Below are 23,012 nucleotides of genomic sequence, written 5' to 3' on the forward strand. Positions count from 1 at the left end.
GTTAATATATGTTGAGTGCCTAGAATCCTACACTGTACATACTGAGCTATAAGTGTTTTCTGCCATTATTGCTGTTATTTTATTATTACTACTGCTACCACAACCCAAGGTTAGAGAGACAAAGAAATGTAGCTTGGATACTCACAGTCCTATATATAACTTCCAAAATATTTTCACTATTTATAATTTCACCTAGTCCTCACAACAACTCTTTGAAGTAGGAAGAGAATTATTATCAAAATTATAATAATTATAATAATTATTTAATAATTATAATAAAATTCTAATAGTTATAATTATAAATAATTATATTATATTTAATATAATATAAATAATTATATTACATTTGCTATAATATAAATAATTATATTATATTTAATATAATATAAATAACTATATTATAAGTGATTGTATAATTATTATAAATAATTATAAAAAATAATAATTATAATTATTATCGAATTATTATCGAAACAATTATCACCTTTCCAGATGAGGAAAATGAGACTCGGAGGTTAAGCAACTTGCCCAAAGTTTTCTAACTTCTAGAAAGCAGTATAAGTGAGATGAGAACTAGGTCTTGTTTTCACTATGGCACAATATAAAATTTACATCACAATCTTAACTGATTAGTAGGTATTTTCAAAGAAAGCACACCAAGAAGACATGTAGAACTCCTGATACTGTCAGTTAAGAGACAAAAGAAGTTATCACTAGTCCATTCAGCAAAACAGATGTCACTTTCCAGAGCTTTGATATTCTCCTTAAATACCCTTGAAAACAAGGACCAAAAAATATGAACTCTTATAAAAAGAGATTTATTGTATTTTTATAGCTTATTACATACCTTGTAACAATCATTTTGTTAAACGTGAATGTCAGTTTTATCTTCGGTCCCTTTTTTCCTGGCTATTTACAAGCTTTGTAAGAATTGTTCCTTAATTAGGTCTAAACATAGCTTTATATAAATGGATTCCTGGAAATAAAATGTTCAGACTTAAGGAATGATTGTTACAGAGACTGTAACAGGCCGTAAAAAAAGAATGCCACTTTAAACAAAGATTTCTTATTTTAATTAAAAAGATAATCATCAGAACATTCCTACACTTAACCATTTAAAGAAGCTTCTTTGGGAAAAAAAAAATATGTAGGATCTTATGCAGGCTTCCGTGTATAATTTGTAATATATTTAAACCAAAGTCTCAGTTGATCCTATGGTATGAATTCTTTTTTTTTTTTTTTTTTTTTTTTGCGGTACGCAGGCCTCTCACCGCTGCGGCCTCTCCCGCCGCGGAGCAACAGGCTCCGGACACGCAGGCTCAGCGGCCATGGTTCACGGGCACAGCCGCTCGGCGGCACATGGGATCCTCCCAGACCGGGGCACGAACCCGCGTCCCCTGCATCGGCAGGTGGACTCCCAACCACTGCGCCACCAGGGAATCCCGGTATGAATTCTTATATACTGTCCCTACACTTTAATGATACATTGAAAGAGAAAGAGTTCCAAATGAGATAAACATCATTTCTAATTCTTTTTAACATGAATGCTTTCAAAAGATTATGAGTATTTTTCCATAAGATATTGATAAAACACATTTAAGAATACTTAAACACTTTTTAACATGACCACATATAAACATATCTAGGGTCACACAGTTTATTGATGCAGTAGGTATATGTCAAGTAGAGGGACTATATCCAGTGGACTACCGTATAATCAAAGATGATACATACCTGCATAAAAGGAGTTTCTATTCTCAAACTCTGATAAAAACTGAAACAATCATTCTTATTTTCAAAACATCACACCTGGATAAGACTGGAGGGTATGAAAAACCTTTGGAAGCATGATTTGATAAGGCAGGATTCTTTTCGATTAATTTATTTGACTTTTTTTTTTTTTTTTTTTTTGCGGTTCACGGGCCCAGCCGCTCCGCAGCATGTGGGATCTTCCCGGACCGGGGCACGAACCCGTGGTCCCCTGCATCGGCAGGCGGACTCTCTACCACTGCGCCACCAGGGAAGCCCTATTTGACTTTTAAATTGTCCGTTTCTAACCTAAATTTGTTAAGTTAGGCAAGATTCCAAGAGAGAATGAAGTAGATCTTATAAGCTGTCACTATAATTAACTGCAATTTGAAAAACAGATGCATCAATATTCCTCTACTTAAGTCATCTTTTCTAAATTACACTGAATGCTACACATGAGTCACTACTTGACTGTCTATTTCTGCACCAATATATTCCTGGAAACTGCTTTAAGTGGACTATATTTTCCCAGGGAAACAAGTTCTAATCAGGAGGCTATTTCCTAACTGAGGACTTGGTATCAAAGAAAAGTACTGACACGCCTAATAACATCAAAACAAAGATTCAATAATTATAAACCTCTATCGTTATTAAAAATAAAGAAATTACACTCTACCTTCATAAAATGGGAATGACATACCAATGATCATTAAGTGTGTGTTGAAAGTGTTAAAAAAAAGTAACTCTTCCACATTTACTCATTAAACAAATTTGACCTTAAGCTAATAACCAACTAAAACACTAAACATTTAGTTAGCAATCATCTGGTTTGCTTCTTATAATACAGCCTTCTGCTTGGGATGATTTATGAAGAAGGAAGAAGTAGAAGGGGGCCAAACATATTACTCAAGGGAATGCCTCCTTTCCTCTATCTAAATTATTTCCCTGAATAAGTAAGTTTTTCAAAATTATACCAAGAATAGGAGATCAGTAAATGTTGATAATGATCATGATGACCATGAGTGTTTCTCACTTATTTTGCTTTGTTTCTAAAAACTGTAAGTAGGGACTTCCCTGGTAGTCCAGTGGTTAAGACTCCGCACTTCCACTGCAGGGGGCGCAGGTTCAATCCCTGGTTGGGGAACTAAGATCCCGCATGCTACGCGGTGCCAACAAAACAAAACTATCAGGTAATCAGATATTTTTCTTTTTCATTTGCCTATCTCCTCAGTTTAAAAGCCACAAGTGCTCTACATAAGACCAAATGCCACCAGAAAAAAACACTCTTAAGTCACTCTCTCATTCTGTCACAGGGCTTACTTGAAACTTTGTAACTAGGTTTCAAAGTACCCCTCACTTCATTGAAAAGCCATCAACATTCATTAGCACAAACTCCTTTCTAAAATATTTACAAAAAGTCTTTCATAGAATGCTAATGTTACAAAAGTCTTTCATGGAATGTTTCACAGAACGTTACATCACTCTAATGACCATTCTTCTGATTCTTCTTAGGATGACTAGCTTTTGTGTTTGAGCCCAACAGATAAAGTCATCAAGAACTGAGGTATTCACTAGGGAAATGCAAATTAAAACCACGATAAGATACTACTATATACCTATTGGAATGGCTAAAATAAAAAATACTAACAATCCCAAGTGCTGACAAGGATGGAGAACTAGAACTCTCATACACTGCTGTGGTAATGCGAAATGTTACGGCCACTCTGGCCGTATTCCATACAATGGAATACTACCAAGCAATAAAAAGGAATGAACTATTGATACATGCAACAACTTGGATGAATCATCTAAAAGGCATTATGCTGAGAGAAAGAAGTCAGTACGAAAAGATTATATATTGTATGATTCCATTAAATGACTTTCTCAAAAAGATAAAACTAAAGTGAGGGAGAATAGATCACAGCTCCCAGGAGTTAGGAAGATGGGGAGATAGTACAAGGTAGTTTTTTGGGGGATGATGGAACTGTTGTGTATCCTGATAGTGGTGGTGGTTACATGAATTCTGAGACCTGTACACTAAAAAAAAGTCAATTTTACTAAACGTTAATTTTTTAAAGAAAAAACCAAGACCAAAAACATGCACACAGCAGACATGAATAAATACACGTTTAAACAGTAAAATGGAATAGGGGTGGAATGTCTATTCAATAAACCTTGGAAATCTGTGTGAATTATTTTGAACTAGAGTTTTTTTGTTTGTTTGTTTTTGTTTTTGCGGTAGGCGGGCCTCTCACTGTTGTGGCCTCTCCTGTTGTGGAGCCTGCGGATGCGCAGGCTCAGAGGCCATGGCTCACGGGCCCCGCCCTCCGTGGCATGTGGGATCTTCCCGGACTGGGGCACGAACCTGTGTCCCCTGCATTGGCAGGCGGACTCCCAACCACTGCGCCACCAGGGAAGCCCTGAACTAGAGTATTGTTATAAAAGTATTACCACCACTATATCCTTATGGACTAGAAAGCTGCTTCACACTTTACCTCATTTAATTGTATCAATTACATCTCCCTCTGATGCTGTGGCTGATGCTGCTTTTAATCTAAGGGATGAAGATAAAAAGACCTTTTCAGACAATTTCTCACTCACCAGAAAGCCTGTGGCTTTGTGCCTCTCACTTGAGGTCAGCTTGAGGACCCTGCTCAAAAGAACAACTCTAGTCTATGTAATTGTACAAAAGACGAATCTTTCATCATAAATTTCCTTACCATTCAGTTATGCCTATTGCTTTAAGCAACACTTCAATGATTCCTCAAACTTCTCCCTTCATTCCTTGACATTACCTCAAGACATTACCTTAAGAGCACTATGAAACAACTGCTGAGGTAGTCTGTTGTCATTTATCTTCATGTATGTAATAGGGTCATGGAATATTAACAATAAAAGTAATGTTAGAACTAGCCACAACTTCTTCATAGCACCAGCAGGGACTACCAGTTTATTGTGACGTGATTTTAACATACCTAGAGTGGCCACATTTGGGGGTGTTGCTATTGCTCTTCTACTAGATATATCTCTTATAAATGGCATTATCGTGTTAATTTTTCTGCCCCTATGGTTCACCAAATTCTCTAGCTGCAAACAGCACCCAGAAGTAAATTGTTTTTAGAAACCAACTTATTACTAATCAGTTGGAACTCAAAGCGATTCTAAGCCTCTGCCATGAAGTTTGTCTCATTCTGCCTTCACTGTTTTTTTCCAGCTTTACTGAGATATAACTGACATAACACTGTGCAAGTGTAAGGTGTACAACATGTTGATTTAATATATTTACATACTACAAAATGATTACCACCTGCCTCCACTCTTGAATCCAGTTAACTCAGCTGCTTCCTGCTATGTTCCCCATGTACAAGGCTTCACCTTTTACTCTGGCTCTAGCCACAATATTTCCCCCACTCCCTCTGTGTTGGTACACTGGCCAGGACACAGCAGGCTAGATATTTTGTCAAAGTATGATCTGAAAAATATCTCTATCAGAAACACTGAGATGCCTGTTAAACATGCAGATTCTTGAGGTCTACTAAATTAAGTGGAGGGAAGAGGAGCTGAGAATCTGCACTACATGTTAACATGCTCTCCAAATAATAAAGTATAGTACTACTGCAGTGGGCACTAATGAGTAGACTGAATTCTTTAGTTCCTTGCTGGGTATTCCAGTTCTGTTTTTGAGCCCAAACTTGAAACAGGATTTGCCGCCTCTTTTCAGTACTCACTGATGTTGTCTGCCTACTGAATCTCCCCAGAATATCTGCACCCAGACTCCTTGTCACTATTTTCCCCTCTGAAATTATATCCTGCCCTTCTAAACTTCTCTGAGTCCCCAAATCTGCTTGGATATTCATCTGCTTGGTTCCCCACCAGGGAAACCCTATATGTATATCTTAAATTTAGTCTCCTTATTAAAGTTAGGGACTATTCCAATATCTTTACCCACCAAATACTTGTTTTGCCATACCTACTGCTATGGCAACCTTCCCTTTAACTAATCGCCCTGAACACGCCTGACACCAGCCATATTTTACTCTTCTCTTTTCTCTTTTTCTTTTCTCCTAGCCTACTCCAGGCAAACCTTACTCACTGTATCTCCAGAATATTCCTTGAATATCTTTCCTTCTTTCCATACCAACTGCCCTAGCTCAAGCCCACGTGGCTTCTTGCCTAGACTATTACATAGTCTTTAAGCAGCCTCCCTGCCTGTCTGTTCCCCCCCGTCCCTAGTCCAATCCACTCAAAGTCAAATAACTAAAGTGGTATTCTAATCTTCTTTGTTGTTATTGCCCCCAGTGGGAATCAGATTCAGACATAAATTATAGACCTTTCAGAAAAAAGTACTCCCATGTGTTTATACTGAATGGAGGTCATGGAGCATGGGTTTAAAAAACCTTTACACTCAACAACAGAAAATTAAATTTTAAAAATAGCATCTAAAAACACCAAATACCTGGAATAAATCTAACAAAAGATATATAAAGGCCCCTACACAGAGAAATTACAGACCCCAAAAATGGAAAGATACACCATTTTCATAGATTATAAAATTCAATAGTGTTAAGATCTCAGTTCTCCCCCAACTTATATATAGATTCAATGCAATTCCAATAAAAGTTATAGGAGGGTGTTTTGTGGAAATTAAGCTGATTCCAATATATACGGACATGCAAAAGCTGAGGGACATTCAGTATCCAATATCAAGAATTGGTATAAAAATATAGTAATTAAGAAAGTATGATATTGGCACAAGGATAAATAGACCACTGGAACAGAAAAGTCCTGTAAACAAGCCCACACACATATATAGACAGGTGGTATATGACAAAAGTGACCATGCAACGCAACAGATGAAAAACAAAACAAAACTGAATTCTGTCCTCTACCTCACATCAAACATAAAAATTCCAGACGGACTGTACATCTAAATGTAAAAGGTAAAATATTCATGGAAAAGACTCTGACAAGTACAGGTTTCTGGTAACTGACTATACTGCTGAACTGAATGAATAAGCATTTTCAGAACTCTGATGGAAAACTGATGAATTCATAAAAGTGCTAACAAAAGATCAAGATAAAAAAAAATTAAGCGTTTTGGGGTCTTGAAGAGATACTTGTAGACCCATGTTCATAGCAGCATTATTCACGATAGCCAAAAGGTAAAAGTATCCCAAGTGTCTGGCAAGAGATGAATGGACAAACAAAATGTGATGTATACATACAACGGAATATTATTCAGCCTTAAAAAAGAAGGAAATTCTGGGCTTCCCTGGTGGCGCAGTGGTTGAGAGTCCGCCTGCCGACGCAGGGGACACAGGTTTGTGCCCTGGTCCGGGAAGATCCCACATGCTGTGGAGTGGAAAGGCCCGTGAGCCATGGCTGCTGAGCCTGTGCGTCCGGAGCCTGTGCTCCGCAACGGGAGAGGCCACGGCAGTGAGAGGCCCGCGTACCGCAAAAAAAAAAAAAAAAGAAGGAAATTCTGACACATGCCTTAACATGGATGAACCTTGAGAACATTATGCTAAGAAAAATAAGCCAGTCACAAAAAGACAAATACTGTATGGTGCCACATTTATGAGGTATCTAGAGTAGTCACATTCATAGAAACAAAGTAGAATGGCAGTTGCCAGGGACTGAAGGCAACTGAATGGCAATTGCCAGGGACTGTTTAATGGGTACAGAGTTTCAGTTTTACAAAGTGAAAAATCTGTATTCAGTTTAGTGAGGGTCAAGGAAAACAAGTGTGTACATGAGATGGGATGGAGGGATCTGCAGTGACCTACAGCAGGATGTCAGAACCCTAGCAGGATAAAGAGAATGTCTATACAGGAATACGGCAGCCTTAGTAGCCCTGCACAAGGTGCTCAAGTCCAAATGGAGTGAGGAGAGCAACCTAGTGCACAGTATCAGAGCCTGAAATGAGAAGGGTCTTCTAACGGGGGCTAGGGGCAGCAGCCTAATATGGGATTTTGGAGACTGATAAGGTGAGGATGGCATCCACATGATGGGTGTCAGGAACAGCAGCAACAGGAGAGACTGGTCACATACAGGGGGGATTGATTAAGAAATTATGTTGAGGATAATGAGAGCCAACTTACTAACAGAAAAGGGAGTTACAATTATGGAAAGCAAATTATTGGATAAACCCTGTTGTGTTAGACTAGAATTGGAGATACCTGTGTGAACTCATGGTTTCAAATAAATATGTAGATAAAATTAAAATAGCAATACGTGTGTGCACACGCGTGTGTACGCACATTTACACATACATATATTCCCTATCTCTGTCCAGTGAGAGGACTTGGGAGCAGTGACACCCAATAGCAATGTGTATACCTAACACCCAGATATTGACTTCTATATATCATTCTCTACTAAAAGAAACCGGAAAAAAAAAGAGAAATCACTGATTCCAGGGCTGGGGGAAAAAAGTACAATGTTCAAAGAATGACAGAAATACATAACAAAGAAAGCAGTTTGAAAGCACTCTCACTGGCCAAACAGGGAACAATTTAAGTGTCAAAAGAAATAATGATTGGGCTTCCCTGGTGGCACAGTGGTTAAGAATCTGCCTGCCAATGCAATGGACACAGGTTCAAGCCCTGGTCCGGGAAGATCCCGCATGCTGCGGAGCAACAAAGCCCGTGCACCACAACTACTGAGCCTATGCTCTAGAGCCCGCGAGCCACAACTACTGAGCCCACGTGCTGCAACTACTGAAGCCCACATGCCTAGAGCCCGTGCTCCACAACAAGAGAAGCCGCCACAATGAGAAGCCCACGCACCTAAACGAAGAGTAGCCCCCACTTGCCGCAACTAGAGAAAGCCCGCGTGCAGCAACGAAGACCCAACACAGCCAAAAAAAAAAAGAAATTAAAAAAAAAGAATAGTAGGCAATAAGTAAAAGATAGTATTATAACCCATCAAATAAAACAGGAATTCATAAACTCATTCTGTTAAAAATAGATTGAAAATCTAATGAAGAATAAGATAGTTACATGGTTTCAAAGTACCTTCCCACAAGATACTTACTACAAAAACATTAGCTTTAAAGAAGAAACTGGCAGGTGCCACTTTAATCAAGTAAAAAAAGTTGTAAGACAAACAAAAATTATGTGTCACCCAACAGGAGGCAATAAGTAAAATAAAGCAACACTTCTGTGGTATTTCTGCCAAAAATACAGGACCAAATCTAATCATGAGGAAACATCATCAGATAAACCCAAATTGAGGAATCATTCTACAAAATAACTAGCCTATAATCTTCAAAAGTGCCATAGTCATGAAAGTTAAAGACAGGAACCGTTCCAGACTGAAGGAGACTAAGGAGACATGACAACTAATTTCAGTACGTGATTCTGAATTAGACTCTTTTGTTATAAAGAACATTACTAGAGGGACTTCCCTGGTGGCGCAGTGGATAAGACTTCGCACTCCCAATGCCGGGGGCCCAGGTTCCATCCCTGGTCAGGGAACTAGATCCCATATGCATGCCACAACTAAGAGTTCGCATGCCACAACTAAGGAGGCTGTGTACTGCAACTAAGGAGCCCTCTGCCACAACTAAGGAGCCCATGTGCTGCAGCTAAGGAGCTGGAGAGCTGCAACTAAGGAGCCCGCCTGCCGAAACGAAGACCCTGTGTAAGCAAATAAATAAATATTTTTTAAAAAAAGAACATTATTAGAACAACTGGCAAAGTTTGAATGGGGTCTAAGGGGTTAGATCTGTAATTGTACTGTATGTTAATTTCTGAATTTTGATGGTTGTCTTATATAGAATGTCCTTGTTTGCAGAAAATATACACTAAAGCATTTGGTGATGATGTGACAACTTACTCTCAAATGATTCAGGAAAAAGTATCATTTGTGTTGTACTTGAAACTTTTCTGTAATTCTGAGTTGATTCAAAATAAAATATTAAGAGAAAGAGAAAGAATTGCACTGGTAGTTACCAAACACTAAAAATAAATATAGTGATGTTATATGTATGTGTATTTTACCCACAAACAGACACCCCAATTAGGTTAACTATCTTAAGAGAGACTATTAATTTGCCATGGCTACTTTAAAAAAGTACCACATACTTAGTGGCTTAAAGCAACATTAATTTATTATTTGACAGTCCTGTAGTTCTGAAGTCTGAAATGGGTCTCACTGAGCCGAAAATCAAGGCCTCAGCGGGGATATGTTCTTTTCTGGAGGCTTAGCTTTTCCTTTCCTGCTTCTAGAAGCTGCTCACATTCCTTGGCTCAGGGCTCTCTTACGGCACCTTCAAAATCAGCAACAGTGGATTGAGTTCTCACACGTCATCACTATGACCTCCTCTTCAGCCTCCCTCTTACACATTTAGGGTCCCTTGTGATTACACTGAGCCCAACCTGGATTATCCAGGACAATCTCCCTATTTTAAAGTCAGCTGAGGGACTTCCCTGGCGGTCCAGTGGTTAAGACTCTACACTTCCACTGCAGGGGGCACGGGTTCAATCCCTGGTCAGGGAACTAAGATCCCGCACGCTGCGTGGTATGGTAAAAAATTAAAAATAAAGTCAGCTGATTAGCAACCAAATTCCATCTGTTACCTTAACTCCCCTTTGCCCTGTAATTTAACATATTCACAGGTTCTTGGGATTAGACTGTCTATCTTGGGTGGGGGGTGGGGGGAAGGCATTATTTTGCCTACCTCAAAGAGTTTCCTTTATTCTGAGATTATGTGTTTTCTACTTCTGTGGCATTAAAAATCTCCTTCGTTCATTTATAAAATGGTGCTGACAGTGGTGCTTCTTCAAGTATTGGTTGTGTAAGAAAAAAAAACGTTAACCCTGTAAATCCTGTGTAGGTATTTTGTAGTCTCAAAATCTTGTGACTTTTTTACTGATCTCTTAAATGAAAAAAATCTGAAAACAAAACACACATTCCTACAAAAGAACCATATATTTGTTGAAAGATTTGTATTGTATTTTTCAGAATATAGGGAATAGATCAACAAGAAAAAGGCAGACAATCCAATTTAAAAAAAAAAATGACCAAGGCATGAACAGACACTTCAAAAAAGAGGATATCTAAACAGCCAGTAAACCTAAAAAAGCCAAAAACCTCAATAATCTTTTTAGGTGCTTGATTACAGCAGTCATTAGGGAAATGCAAATTAAAACAGTCAAATAATACCATTCACCCACTAGTATGGCTGAAGTGAAAAAAGACAGTAGCAAGTAAATGTTACAAGAATGTACAGCAACTGGAACTCATATGGTGCTGTAGAAAGTATGAAATGGAAAAAATTCATAGACTCTACTAAAGCTAAACATTTTTCATACCCTATGACCCAGCAATTCCACTCCTAGGTATATACCCAACAGAAATATGTACATACGTACAAGAAAAGACACGTACAAGATTATTCATAATAGCACAATTCACAGTAACCCAAAACTGGAAATAACCCAAACGTCCATCAACAATAAAATGGCTAAAAATTTGAAGTATATTCACACAGTGGAATACTGCATAGCAATAAAAATGAACATACTACACCTAACACAGCAACCTGAATGAATCTTCTTATGTGGGACAAAAGATGCCAGACACTAGAGAATATATACTGGAGTGATTCCATTTATGTGAAGTTAAATACCAGTAAAGGCAAAAACTAATCTACAAATATAAGATAATAGTTACACAGAAGTGACCACTGGGTAAACATTCAATGAGCTGTATACTTATGATTTCTTTAAAAAGTATACTTATTTTACTTCAATAAAAGCTTATATAGACACATACCAAGTACACTATAATATTATTCTTAAATACAAACTGGATTCAATCCAAACTCCCTAGGCTCCCAATCTATCTTTTCCTTCTTGTCTGCTATTCACCTTATGTTCAAATCATACACATCTACTCACACTGTGCTGGCCGTCTCCTGATCTTCTGGCCTCTACCTAAACTACGCCCTCTTCCTGGAACTTCCCACTTCAGAAACAAGTCTGTCAAAATCTATCTATTCCACAAGTCCAATATGAAGCTCTCTTCTTCAAACCTTCCAAAGATCTTTCCAGTTAAAACTAATTTCCCCTCCCTTAACTTCTATAGCACTTTGTGCCTCTATTTTGGCACTTACTAAAGTGTGCCTTAAGAGATATTTATAAATGCCTATCTTCTCAACAGACTGTGAAGTTCTAGAGAAGACAGAAGTTTGATAATACTTAACTTTGTGTCTTCATCCCCTCCTGCCCCCATAACCAGTTCCCTCCACGTGTAACATAATGTTTTGCACTCGGTTTATGTTTATATTTTTATCAAATCACACGGCATGCCTCGTTTTCAGCTGTCAACTCACTCATTTTGTCAAGTACTACTTAACAGGAAAATGCAGTGCTCCAGCACAATTTAGGACCATAGAGTTCTAAATTTCCAATGAAAACTTGGATACATATAGGAGTTTAAGTAGCATAATTTATCAATTAACACATTATACATGGCAATTTACAATTTAAAATGAACTGGGGGGGGAGAAAGAGAGAAAGAGAGACCCTTCTTAACTAGGTAAGACTAACAATTAAGACTTTTCAGTTAAGAAAATGAGCTCAGAGTCAGTTGTCTATTCAAGCCACCACTGTCAGTCCACTGGCCAGTACACTTGCTACACTGTAGTCCATGATCAAGTGCAGGTCTTCATTTGGGGTACTTGTTTTATAAAGTATACATTAAATATATTAAACTTTAATTTTTCTGATTAAAAACAATACATATTCACCGTCAAAAATGTAGAAAACATTAAGGAATATATAGAAAAGAAAAGTCGGGGCTTCACTGGTGGTGCAGTGGTTGAGAATCTGCCTGTTAATGCAGGGGACACAGGTTCGAGCCCTGGTCTGGGAGGATCCCACATGCCGCGGAGCAACTAGGCCCGTGAGCCACAACTACTGAGCTCACGCGTCTGGAGCCTGCGCTCCGCAACAAGAGAGGCCGTGAATAGTGAGAGGCCCACGCACCGTGATGAAGAGTGGCCTCCGCCTGCCGCAGCTAGAGAAAGCCCTCGCACAGAAACGAAGACCCGACACAGCAAAAATAAATTAATTAATTAATAAACTCCTACCCCCAACATCTTCTTAAAAAAAAAAAAAAGAAAAGAAAAATCACCTAAGTGATGCTTTTTTTGTGTGTTTCCTAATACATCTTCAGATGCCAAATATTTTGAAATATTACCCATAATCTAGCATTTCACAAAAAGCACATTAACAGTTTAGTGTAGTACTTGCTAAGAAGTACAAGGATTTACATATCCATGCTGCAAAAACATTATCCACATGCTACAATTCTGTTTCCATGACTTTTCAGTGAAAGCCTGAAAGTCCCCCAGACATCAGAAAATATCGTTGCAGCCTTAAGTTTACGTTCAGAGAAGGAGTTTAAGAGCGCTGAACGTAATACCAAGGGCATTATGTATGACCTTGATTCAAATTCTGTTACAGTTCAAATTCTGTTACAAATGCTACTCGAGTGACATCAACCTTATCCTTCCCAAGTACAGAAAAAAAGAATTGTGATACTGATGAACTTTCCAGGGCATCACTGTGGATTAAAGTCAAGATTCTGATTATTTCTTTACACTTTTTTTTTTCTACATGACATAATACAAAGACACCTGCTGTATTAAATTGTGATTCTGGAAGTATCCAACCAATAGGTGTTGTTCAGTAACCAAAATGTGAAAGTGCTAGTCAGAATAGTGCCAACAAGGGAGAGCAGAAAGAAAGCACAATAGTTGTAATAGTAAGCATTTTATCATTCTTCTATAAATCAAGTATACTAGGTTATTATTACTATAGTAAATTATTGTGCAAGTTGCTCTCTCTTCCACTCCTTCTATGGGCAGAGTATACTTTCCCATCTCTTGACTTGACCATGTGATTTACTTTGGTTAATGGAATATCAGCTGGTATAATACAACCAATGATTGAAAGGCACTTGAACAACTGGGCTTGCTCTTTTGTGCCTCTACTATAGCTATGAGGACAGCTCTGCCTGGGAAGTCACTGCCTCTACAGTCTGAGTCCCAGAATAACATGTGGAACAGTCCTGAGTGAGCAGCCAAATCCAGAGTGACCCAACAAAATTCAGTCTATGTCATCCAATATTCAGCAAATCCACATATTCATGAGAATAAATAACTATCATTGTATTGCCATGACATTTTGTGGGTCTTTATTACTCAGCAATAGCCAATTGATACAATGATACCGTGACAACTCCGTTTCCTCAGTAATTCAAATGATCAGAAATCTATATATAGGGCTTCCCTGGTGACGCAGTGGTTGAGAGTCCGCCTGCCGATTCAGGGGACATGGGTTCGTGCCCCGGTCCGGGAAGATCCCAGATGCCACAGAGCGGCTGGACCCATGAGCCATGGCCACTGAGCCTGTGCGTCTGGAGCCTGTGCGCCACAACGGGAGAGGCCACAGCAGTGAGAGGCCCGCGTACCGCAAAAAAAAAAAAAAAAAGGTAAAATAAAATAAAATAAATCTATATATAAGTCTGGACGGTAACTCTCCACTCTGGCCCATCGGACCAGCAAAGAAATGTGCCATCATATTCCATTGTTTCTCTGCTCTTCAAGGATGAAACACAGTGCAAATGAGGGTTTCAAGTCAGACTGCCTGGGTTTGATCTCAGGCTTCTTGCTAAGCAGAGAGACTTTGTGCAAGTTACTTAACCTCCCTGGAATCAGTTTCCTCATCTGAAAATGGGAGTAACAATAGTACTGAATCTATCTTACAGGATTATTGGGAAGATTAAATGAAATAATAGTATATGTAAAGAATTTAGAATAGCAAACAGTAAACACTAAGTAAATACATATTAGCTATTCATGGCTGATCATATTTAAAAAAAAACAAAGAAAAATAAATAAACACAACCCTCCCATTTCTACTGTGGTTATCCTATTATTGACACAGAGTCAGGTAAGGTCAGTCACAAGCCTAGGAATAGGAAGGCAAGTATACCCTGAAGGGAGAGCCAAATCTCAGAAAGGAGCAAGACCTCAGAAGGAAGTTCCAACTCAAAGCGTTCACCTTAAGCAGGCAGGAATTCTCTCCCAGCTCCGTGGCTTTTGCTCCCCTGCTCCCCATCCTCACCCTGGCCACATACAAAGGCAATCCAGGAACTATGATTGTAGTGCCCCAGAGAACAAATCATATTCTTAGTTCAAAATTACTCTCAGTATCTATTCTTCTGTTGTTATCTCTGAGTCTTCTGTAAAATGTTCTAGCTCTGTTTTCAATCAGGCTTCAGAAATCTAAAGGGAATTATCCAGAGATTCCCCAGGACAAGGTGAATCTTACGGAATACTAGTTGAAATGGTAAGATCAGGTGGACCTTTCCCATAGAGATTTTCCCCTCCTCCACTGCCAATGTTAGGATGCTGGGATTGATTTATTAAGAAGAAAGCAGTTTTCTTTATAGTGACCAAGTTGTTAAACATTGGTAAATATTTTCTACTTTATCCACAGTGAATTCTTATTATATACATTTAGAAAGCACCTTCATGCTGTATTAAAATATTGCTAGAAAGCACATGGTATTTTAAAATATTTTAATACCACAAAGATCCTTTTTTCTTTCTTCATTCTCATTCGTTTTTTAATTGTAATGCCATTTACCACAAATAATTTTATCTATACATGATCAAGATCTTGCATAATGTACCATCTCCCTTTAGAAAGGGAAAAAAATTCTTAACCGGTTATTTTCTTTTAGGATTTAAACAATACACAAAAAATATAGAATAACAAGTAGTCTCCTTTGAAAGTTCATTTTCTAATTTAGCAATAAAAAATTTCTGGCAGGGCTTCCCTGGTGGTTCAGTGGTTGAGAGTCCGCCTGCTGATGCAGGGGACACGGGTTCATGCCCCGGTCTGGGAGGATCCCACATGCTGCGGAGCGGCTGGGCCCATGAGCCATGGCCGCTGAGCCTGCGTGTCCGGAGCCTGTGCTCTGCAACGGGAGAGGCCACAACAGTGACAGGCCCACGTGCCGCAAAAAAAAAAAAAAAAATTTCTGGCAATCATTCAAAGTAGAAGAATTTTTACTCCAATCTAATAATTCACTTCCAATAATTTATTATGTACATTACACACATGAATCAAGAAAATGAATGCAGAGAATTATCATTAATTTGTAATTCCATACCCCAATACCTATATGAGTATTCAGAAAAGAAACTGAAGGCTAATTTAAATTGAGAACAGGTAACAGGTATATAGAAATTCTGACAAACTAAGAACTAGTTTCAAATGTCCATCCAACCAGCTGGTAATCAATCTCACTGTTTTAAAGAAAAGCCCGACATAGTGAGAAATCTGAATACTTATTTTAAAATGCAGTTTCTTGCTTTTAGATACATATGGTTCTCAGGCAAAAAAGAAAAGTTCCTGAATCCTATCAATTCATCCAGTATTATCTCTACAGTAACATTATTAAGACAAGTCATGCAGGAGATCATGTTAGCTCCTTAAGAAGTTAACCTCAAAAAAGAGATGCCTCCAAAGCATTCCTAGCGTTATTACCCACAAATTTGGCTGATCCCATTTGTATTTTTATCCTGAGCATCCAACTAGAATAGCATCTGTGGTAGCCAGTCTCAAAAGGGCATGGCCCCCAGCAGTTTCTCTCTGTTTATGCATACCTCTCTTCTTGTCTACAGGTAGAGATTATTTTCCCTCCCTCTGACTCTGGGCTGGCCTTGACTGTCTTTGACCAATGGCAGCATTCTCAACTCCCAAACCTAGGACTTAGGAGAATTGGCTGACTGGTTTCTATTTCCTATCTCCTGGAATGCTCCTTCTTAGACACCAGGCATCATGCTTTAAGGAAATTGAAAGGCCATTTAGAGAAAGGAGGCCCACATAAAGTAGGACAGAAGGCATTACTGCTAGCTGAACTTTCATCCAGTGGCCAGCCATGACAGAAGGTGGCCATTTTGAACATTCCAGAAACGCTGGCACCCCAGCCAACACCAAGTGAAACAGAAAATTCATCAGTCAACCACAGATTTATCTTTGTTACACAGCAAGTTACCCTTTACACTTTCACTTATCTTTCAATTCTTTAAAAAACTATTTTATATGTCCTAAAATTATTTCATGCATGCGTCAAATTTTCCCAGTTCTAAGATCCTGGGATTGGTTTATCCTGTCCATTTAAAAATAAACTTCAAGGACTTCCCTGGTGGTGCAGTGGTTAAGAATCTGCCTGCCAATGCAGGAGACACGGGTTCGAGCCCTGCCCCGGGAAGATCCCACATGCCGCGGAGCAACTACGCCCATGCGCCACAACTACTAAGCCTGTGCTCTAGAGCCCACGAGCCACAACTACTGAGCCTGTGTGTCACAACTACTGAAGCCCGTGTACCCAGAGCCCGTGTTCCACAACGAGAAGCCACCACAATGAGAAGCCCGTGCACCACAACGAAGAGTAGCCCCCACTCGCCACAACTAGAGAAAGCCCGCGTGCAGCAACGAAGACGCAATAAAAACAAAACAAACAAAAAATCTTCAAATTCATCCCTCAACTTGTCATATAGACAGGTAGGATACAGAAGGATAGACAGATAGATATATCTCAAAAATCCAAAGGTAAACTTTAAGTCTAGACCATGTGTGAATTATGGTCAAATCTGAATTACCAGTCTCATTGATAAGATTTTATTATAAAATTTCTAATCAAAGTACTATGTCAATATAATAATGAACAAAATTCATGAAAGAGAATATCATTTCATGTTGCTTTTTTAAACAAATTTTACATTTTCTTTTTTTTTTTTTTTAGCGGTACGCGGGCCTCTCACTGTTGTGGCCTCTCCTGTTGCGGAGCACAGGCTCCGTACATGCAGGCTCAGCGGCCATGGCTCACAGGCCCAGCTGCTCCGCAGCATGTGGGATCTTCCTGGACCAGGGCACGAACCCGTGTACCCTGCATTGGCAGGTGGACTCTCAACCACTGAGCCACCAGGGAAGCCCTACATTTTCTTAAACAGTGGAAATCAGGCATCGGTATAAAAATTATCATTCACAACTCACAACTGAAGGAAGGGATAAGTACAAAATAAAGCCAAATACTATCAACAACTTCAATTTTATTAAAAGGATAATCCTTGCATGTGTACTGTGCACTAATTACTAGGTGCAAACACAAATAAAATATCTTCCTATCTCAACTGACTAAGGAAACAGACATGTTATAACAGGGTAAATGGGACCAAAGGCAAGTTGTGACTTAGATTCATAATAAGACTGTTACTGAGCTAAAAAGGAATACAAAATCTCTAACTCTCTGTTCTGTTTCAGTTATTAAGGTGTCATTCTTTTTTTTTTTTTCTTTTTTTGCGGTACGCGGGCCTCTCACTGTTGTGGCCTCTCCTGTTGCGGAGCACAGGCTCCGGACATGCAGGCTCAGCGGCCATGGCTCACGGGCTTAGCCGCTCTGCGGCATGTGGGATCTTCCCGGACCGGGGCACGAACCCGTGTTCCCTGCATCGGCAGGCGGACTCTCAACCACTGTGCCACCAGGGAAGCCCTAAGGTGTCATTCTTGGTGACCCTCTTCCAGTTGGCCTTTGCTCAAACAGCAGCCACAATAGCAGGCAAGGTCAAAAATGAAAGTAACTATTGTAAAACTGAAGAAGAATTGGTTTCTCCCTATGGAAACTGACTCAACATTTAATAATGTGTGGCGTCCCAAAAGCTGTAAACTACTACATGGCCATCTCTAGCTCAACTTTAACTCAATCAGGAGACCATTATCAAAACAACTCACTGGTGCCAAGCAGAGATCAATTGGTTGAAAATGTTCCTAGGCTGACGTCTAATGGGGAGTAAAGAAGATGACCTCATAATGTCTCTTTATGATCTTTAAACCACATTATTCCATAAACCTGATACATGTCAAGATTAGGATTGAGTCAATCTCTAAGCAGGAAAACAAAAATAAGCAACTGCCACTTTTCTGACTCAAATCTAGAAGCTGGCTGTAGATACAAAGCAACTTCCTCTCACTTCTATAGTCCAAAAAAATTTCAAAGCCTCTTCTTAATATTTTAGAATTTCAACATTTGGTAGAAACTCAAGAACCTTCTTCAGGCCTAACAGAATTTTATTAAAGATACACTTGAACTTTAGTTAGGTGTTTCTGAAAGTACTAATACAAAGTAAGTAAAGTCATAGTAAATGTGACCAGTATTCTTGTAAATGGGGCAGTTTAAAGCCTAAATTCAATTAGGTTAATGTCCATGTTTGTTTAAATTTGGGTATCTCAGGCAAAGACACAAAATAACTGACAAAAGAAATAAGATTTGGAGTGACAGGTTACAATTACTTCTGGAAAAAGCAAAACTAGACTGCAAGTAATATCAACGTCTCTATGTCCACCTGCTAAGACAGAAGTAAGTCTATGCATCCCATCATTCTGTAACCACAAAGTCTGGTTTTACAACTAGGATATACAAATGAAGCATCAGATTAAAAGCATCAAATATCAGACTCCACAAATTTGCCAAACATACACATATCAAAAACAGAAAAGCATGATTCAAAGTTAAAGAACTAGATTCCAAAGGATTTAAACACACCCACAAAATCCAGTCCAAGTTCATACTGTGCTTCAACCTAAAACTCAAAACTACCAATCCTGACATCAGCCATTCCTCACTACCTGCATTCCCCCTTTTATCTCCTGAATTTCTCCATTGATCTTATCACTTCTTATGGGTCTTTGGATTCTCCATGGCCTTTCCTTTCCCAGAAAGTAGTACAGCATCCGGTCCCCTCATTTTACTATCTCTACAATTTAGCACTAAGTTTTGTTTTACCCTATTAGTTATTAATTTTGCCCCTAATCTCCTGTACCTAGGTTTCCCCAGCCAATGAACCTCTCCTGTCTTCTCCTTTCAAACTAGAGGATGTAGCCCCTTTCCTGATATTTGTAATTCTGGTTCCTAGTCAACCCCCTTCCATTCTCAGAGACTGTCATCATAGCGCTAGATCCCCATCCCCAGTCCTTTTCTTCCTAAGTAAGGCCTAGTCCTTTCCAGAGTTTGTCAACATTAGTTTGGCCAAGCTGGGATTGTACCCTGAAGGCAAAGGCTATCTCTCCCACCTAACTCTACAAATCTGTCTCCCACCAGCCCTGTCTTTCTCTCCTCTAACCTTGGATCCAGCTGCATCCAGCGCTGCCCGTTTCCCACCCACCTCCCACTCCCAATATCTCTCCTCCCACTATCCCGCGCTCCCCTTCCCCACTCCTGAATGCACCTCTTCTCCCGGGCCTCACCCGTAACCCTCACACAAGGAAGGCCCTGCCAGCGGCCTCACGGCGTCTCTCCTCCTGGCTTCCTCCGCTCTTCAGTAACTGTCCCTACGCCCCTTTCCCTCCAGGGCCCTGCGCGCCGCCCAGAGCCCCCTCCCCGATTAAGCTCCTGCTGTCACTTGGCCTCTCATCCACAAGATGGCGGAGCTGCTGCCCCCCACCTCCGGGTCCTCTCCGCAACCCCTCCTACCTCCCAGGAACTCCCGTCCCGTCCCTTCAGCCGCCTCCGCCCCCGGCCCCGGCCTCGGCCCAGGGTCCCGCTGCCCCCTCCTCCAGCGGGATGGCGGCCCAGACCCGAGCCTGAGCGACGCCGCCAACGCCACCGCCTCCACCGTTCCCCGGCCTGCACATTCTCCTCACCATAAACTTGAGCGCTTTTTCCTGCAGCACCGCCTCGGCCGGGTCCATGCTCGTCAACAGCCACCGAGTCCGCACTCCGCCGGGGCCGCCCCCTTGGTGCCAGGCCGCAACCAACGCAGAGCCCGGATCCCGCCTCCTCTTCCTTCTCCCCGCCCTCTTACCTCTCAGGCACCCGCAGGGGGGCCAGGGAGGATCAGCTGTTCCGTGCGCGTGCGTGAGCCCGCTGGCTCACGGGATTTGTAGTTCTGGGACTTCCCGCCGGAAAAAATGAGGCCACACCGCGAACTGCAACTCCCGCGGTTCACTGCGGTAGGGTCGCGGTGGCTGACAAGCCGCATCTAGACAACGGGCAGTCAAGTAGAGAATCAGCGTATGGGAATCGTAGTTTACAGCTTCTAGGGCTGGGAAATGGGAGGGGCATCGGTGTCTCCGTGGTTACCGAGCGACGCCAGTGGCGTCTTGCCTGGCAATTGATATCAAGATGGCGACCAGTGCCTCACCTGTAGCCCAAATACTGGAAAAAACTGTGAGAGGACAAAGGTCCTAGGGCCTCCCTAACTGTGGTTGTAGAAAACTGGACGCCCCCAAAATTCATATGTCTGGCGTCTGCGGGACGGATTTCAACCTAGAGGCGTTTGGCCTATGGGCACCTGGCAGCACCTTATAGACTAATGCAGAATTTCAAGGTCCTCCTAAGTCATCGCCGCACATTTCTGCCTGTCACCTTATTCTAATCCACAGTAAATCAGGGCCGAATAGAACTCGGCTCAGGAAATTCTCGGGTGTTTAGCACTCAGAAACCATGGCCTCTACTGCTAACCCTGAGATGTAAGCCCTGCGTTAAGGGTTAAATGGGTACTTGCAAAAGGCCTTTAATGGTGGAATATAATGGCCATCCAATAAATAAAGCATGTAAGTATTTAGTTTGGCCTTAAAAGGGACAGTACGAATTTATTTTGGAAATTGGGTTTAACCTAAGTGGAAAAAACACTAGGGTTGGGCTAAAAGTGATACGCTGTACAAAATATCTGAGTTTATAAAATAAGTGAATTAGGGAAATACCTTTTCGGTTATAAGGAAATTTTCCATTGTAAACTATTTTATTCATTCTTTCATTCAACAAACAGCATATAACCGTGTGCAGACATTGTGCCAAGAGATGGGGGGGATTCAGTAGTGAACGCAATAGACCCAGTCTTATGGAGCTTACATTTCTAGTATGTTGATACTTTGTCCTACTCATCCCTACATCCTCAGAACTCAGCACAATACCTAATACATAATAGACTTTAAGTTAATAAAAAGTTTTACTCTTGAATTAAAAAAAAAAGTTTTACACTACTGCAAAATGAAGACTCAAAACTCATTCATATGAAAACTACCTGCAGCTTCTCATAGGACTAAGGCAGTATGTGACATGGTTGCCAAAAAAGCTAAAGCAATCCTAGGCAGCTTGAAGAGACTAGTGTCTGGGGAATAGAGTTTTATGGTTTTACTCTGTTTTGAAGCACTAAGACCATACCTGGAGTACTTTGTGGGTTTTTTGCTTTGTTTTAATTTAATTTTTTTATATAAATTTATTTGTGGCTGCATCGGGTCTTCATTGCTGCGTGCAGGCGTTCTCTATTTGCGGCGAGTGGGGTCTACTCTGTTGCAGTGCCCGGGCTTCTCATTGCGGTGGTTTCTCTTGTTGCAGAGCATGGGCCCTACCCACACAGGTTCAGTGGTTGTGGCACGTGGGCTCAGTAGTTGTGGCTCGCGGGCTCTAAAGCACAGGCTCAGTAGCTGTGGCACACAGACTTAGTTGCTCCGAGGCATGTGGGATCTTCCTGGACCAGGGCTCAAACCTGTGTCCCCTGCATTGGCAGGCAGATTCTTAACCACTGCGCCACCAGGGAAGTCCTCACACCTGGAGTACTTTATTCAGTTATGGGCACCATGTTCTATAAACATCATATGCAGGAGCGTAGCCAAGGACAAGATAACTGAAAGAAAAAATATTGATGGATGCTTACTCTGAAAAAAGAGCGCTTAGGAATAACATGGCAGCTAAATTCAAGTATTTGAAAGTACTGAAATGCATATGTATATAGCTCTATAGGGCAAACTAGGACCACTGGGTGGGATAATAATTATGATGATGATGATAACAGCTGTCACTTTATTAGCTCTTTATGCCAGGCACTACACTAGGTATTTTACAATCATAATCTCTAATATAGAGTAACTTTGTAAAAACAAGTACTATTATCCCTAATTTACAGATGAAGTAAGTGAGACTGAGAGGAGATAACTTACTCAAGTCATGCAGCAAATTACATCATCAGGATTGAAACCCAACTCTGCTTGACTCCAAGGACTGTGCTATTTTCCCTGAACCACACTGTAATAACATAGGACTCAGACTCAGAGTTTTCTAGTAATCAGAGCTGTCCTGACAAAGGAAACATAGAGGCAGGATGACCATATTGTCTGAAAACATAGAGGCAGGATTGTCTAGGAGGGTTCAGTTTGGGTGGGAGGTTAAGATCTTTTAAA

The 23,012-nt window shown here is 40.4% G+C and overlaps 1 protein-coding gene across 6 annotated transcripts in view; it reads right to left on the bottom strand.

The window, feature by feature from the left end:
• Window positions 1-20,623, bottom strand: part of BTRC (beta-transducin repeat containing E3 ubiquitin protein ligase) — a 184,179-nt gene extending 163,556 nt beyond the window's left edge. For all 6 annotated transcript variants that reach the window (XM_079900907.1, XM_079900906.1, XM_079900905.1 and 3 more), the window contains exon 1: window positions 20,475-20,623. In XM_079900907.1, the coding sequence (XP_079757033.1) occupies window positions 20,475-20,522 (48 nt within the window). In that variant the 5' untranslated portion in view covers window positions 20,523-20,623. The remainder of the gene's footprint in view (window positions 1-20,474) is intronic.
• Between the last annotated feature and the right edge of the window lie 2,389 nt (window positions 20,624-23,012).

Source organism: Stenella coeruleoalba (assembly GCF_951394435.1).
Source record: "Stenella coeruleoalba genome assembly, chromosome: 16".
Lineage (NCBI taxonomy): Eukaryota > Metazoa > Chordata > Mammalia > Artiodactyla > Delphinidae > Stenella > Stenella coeruleoalba.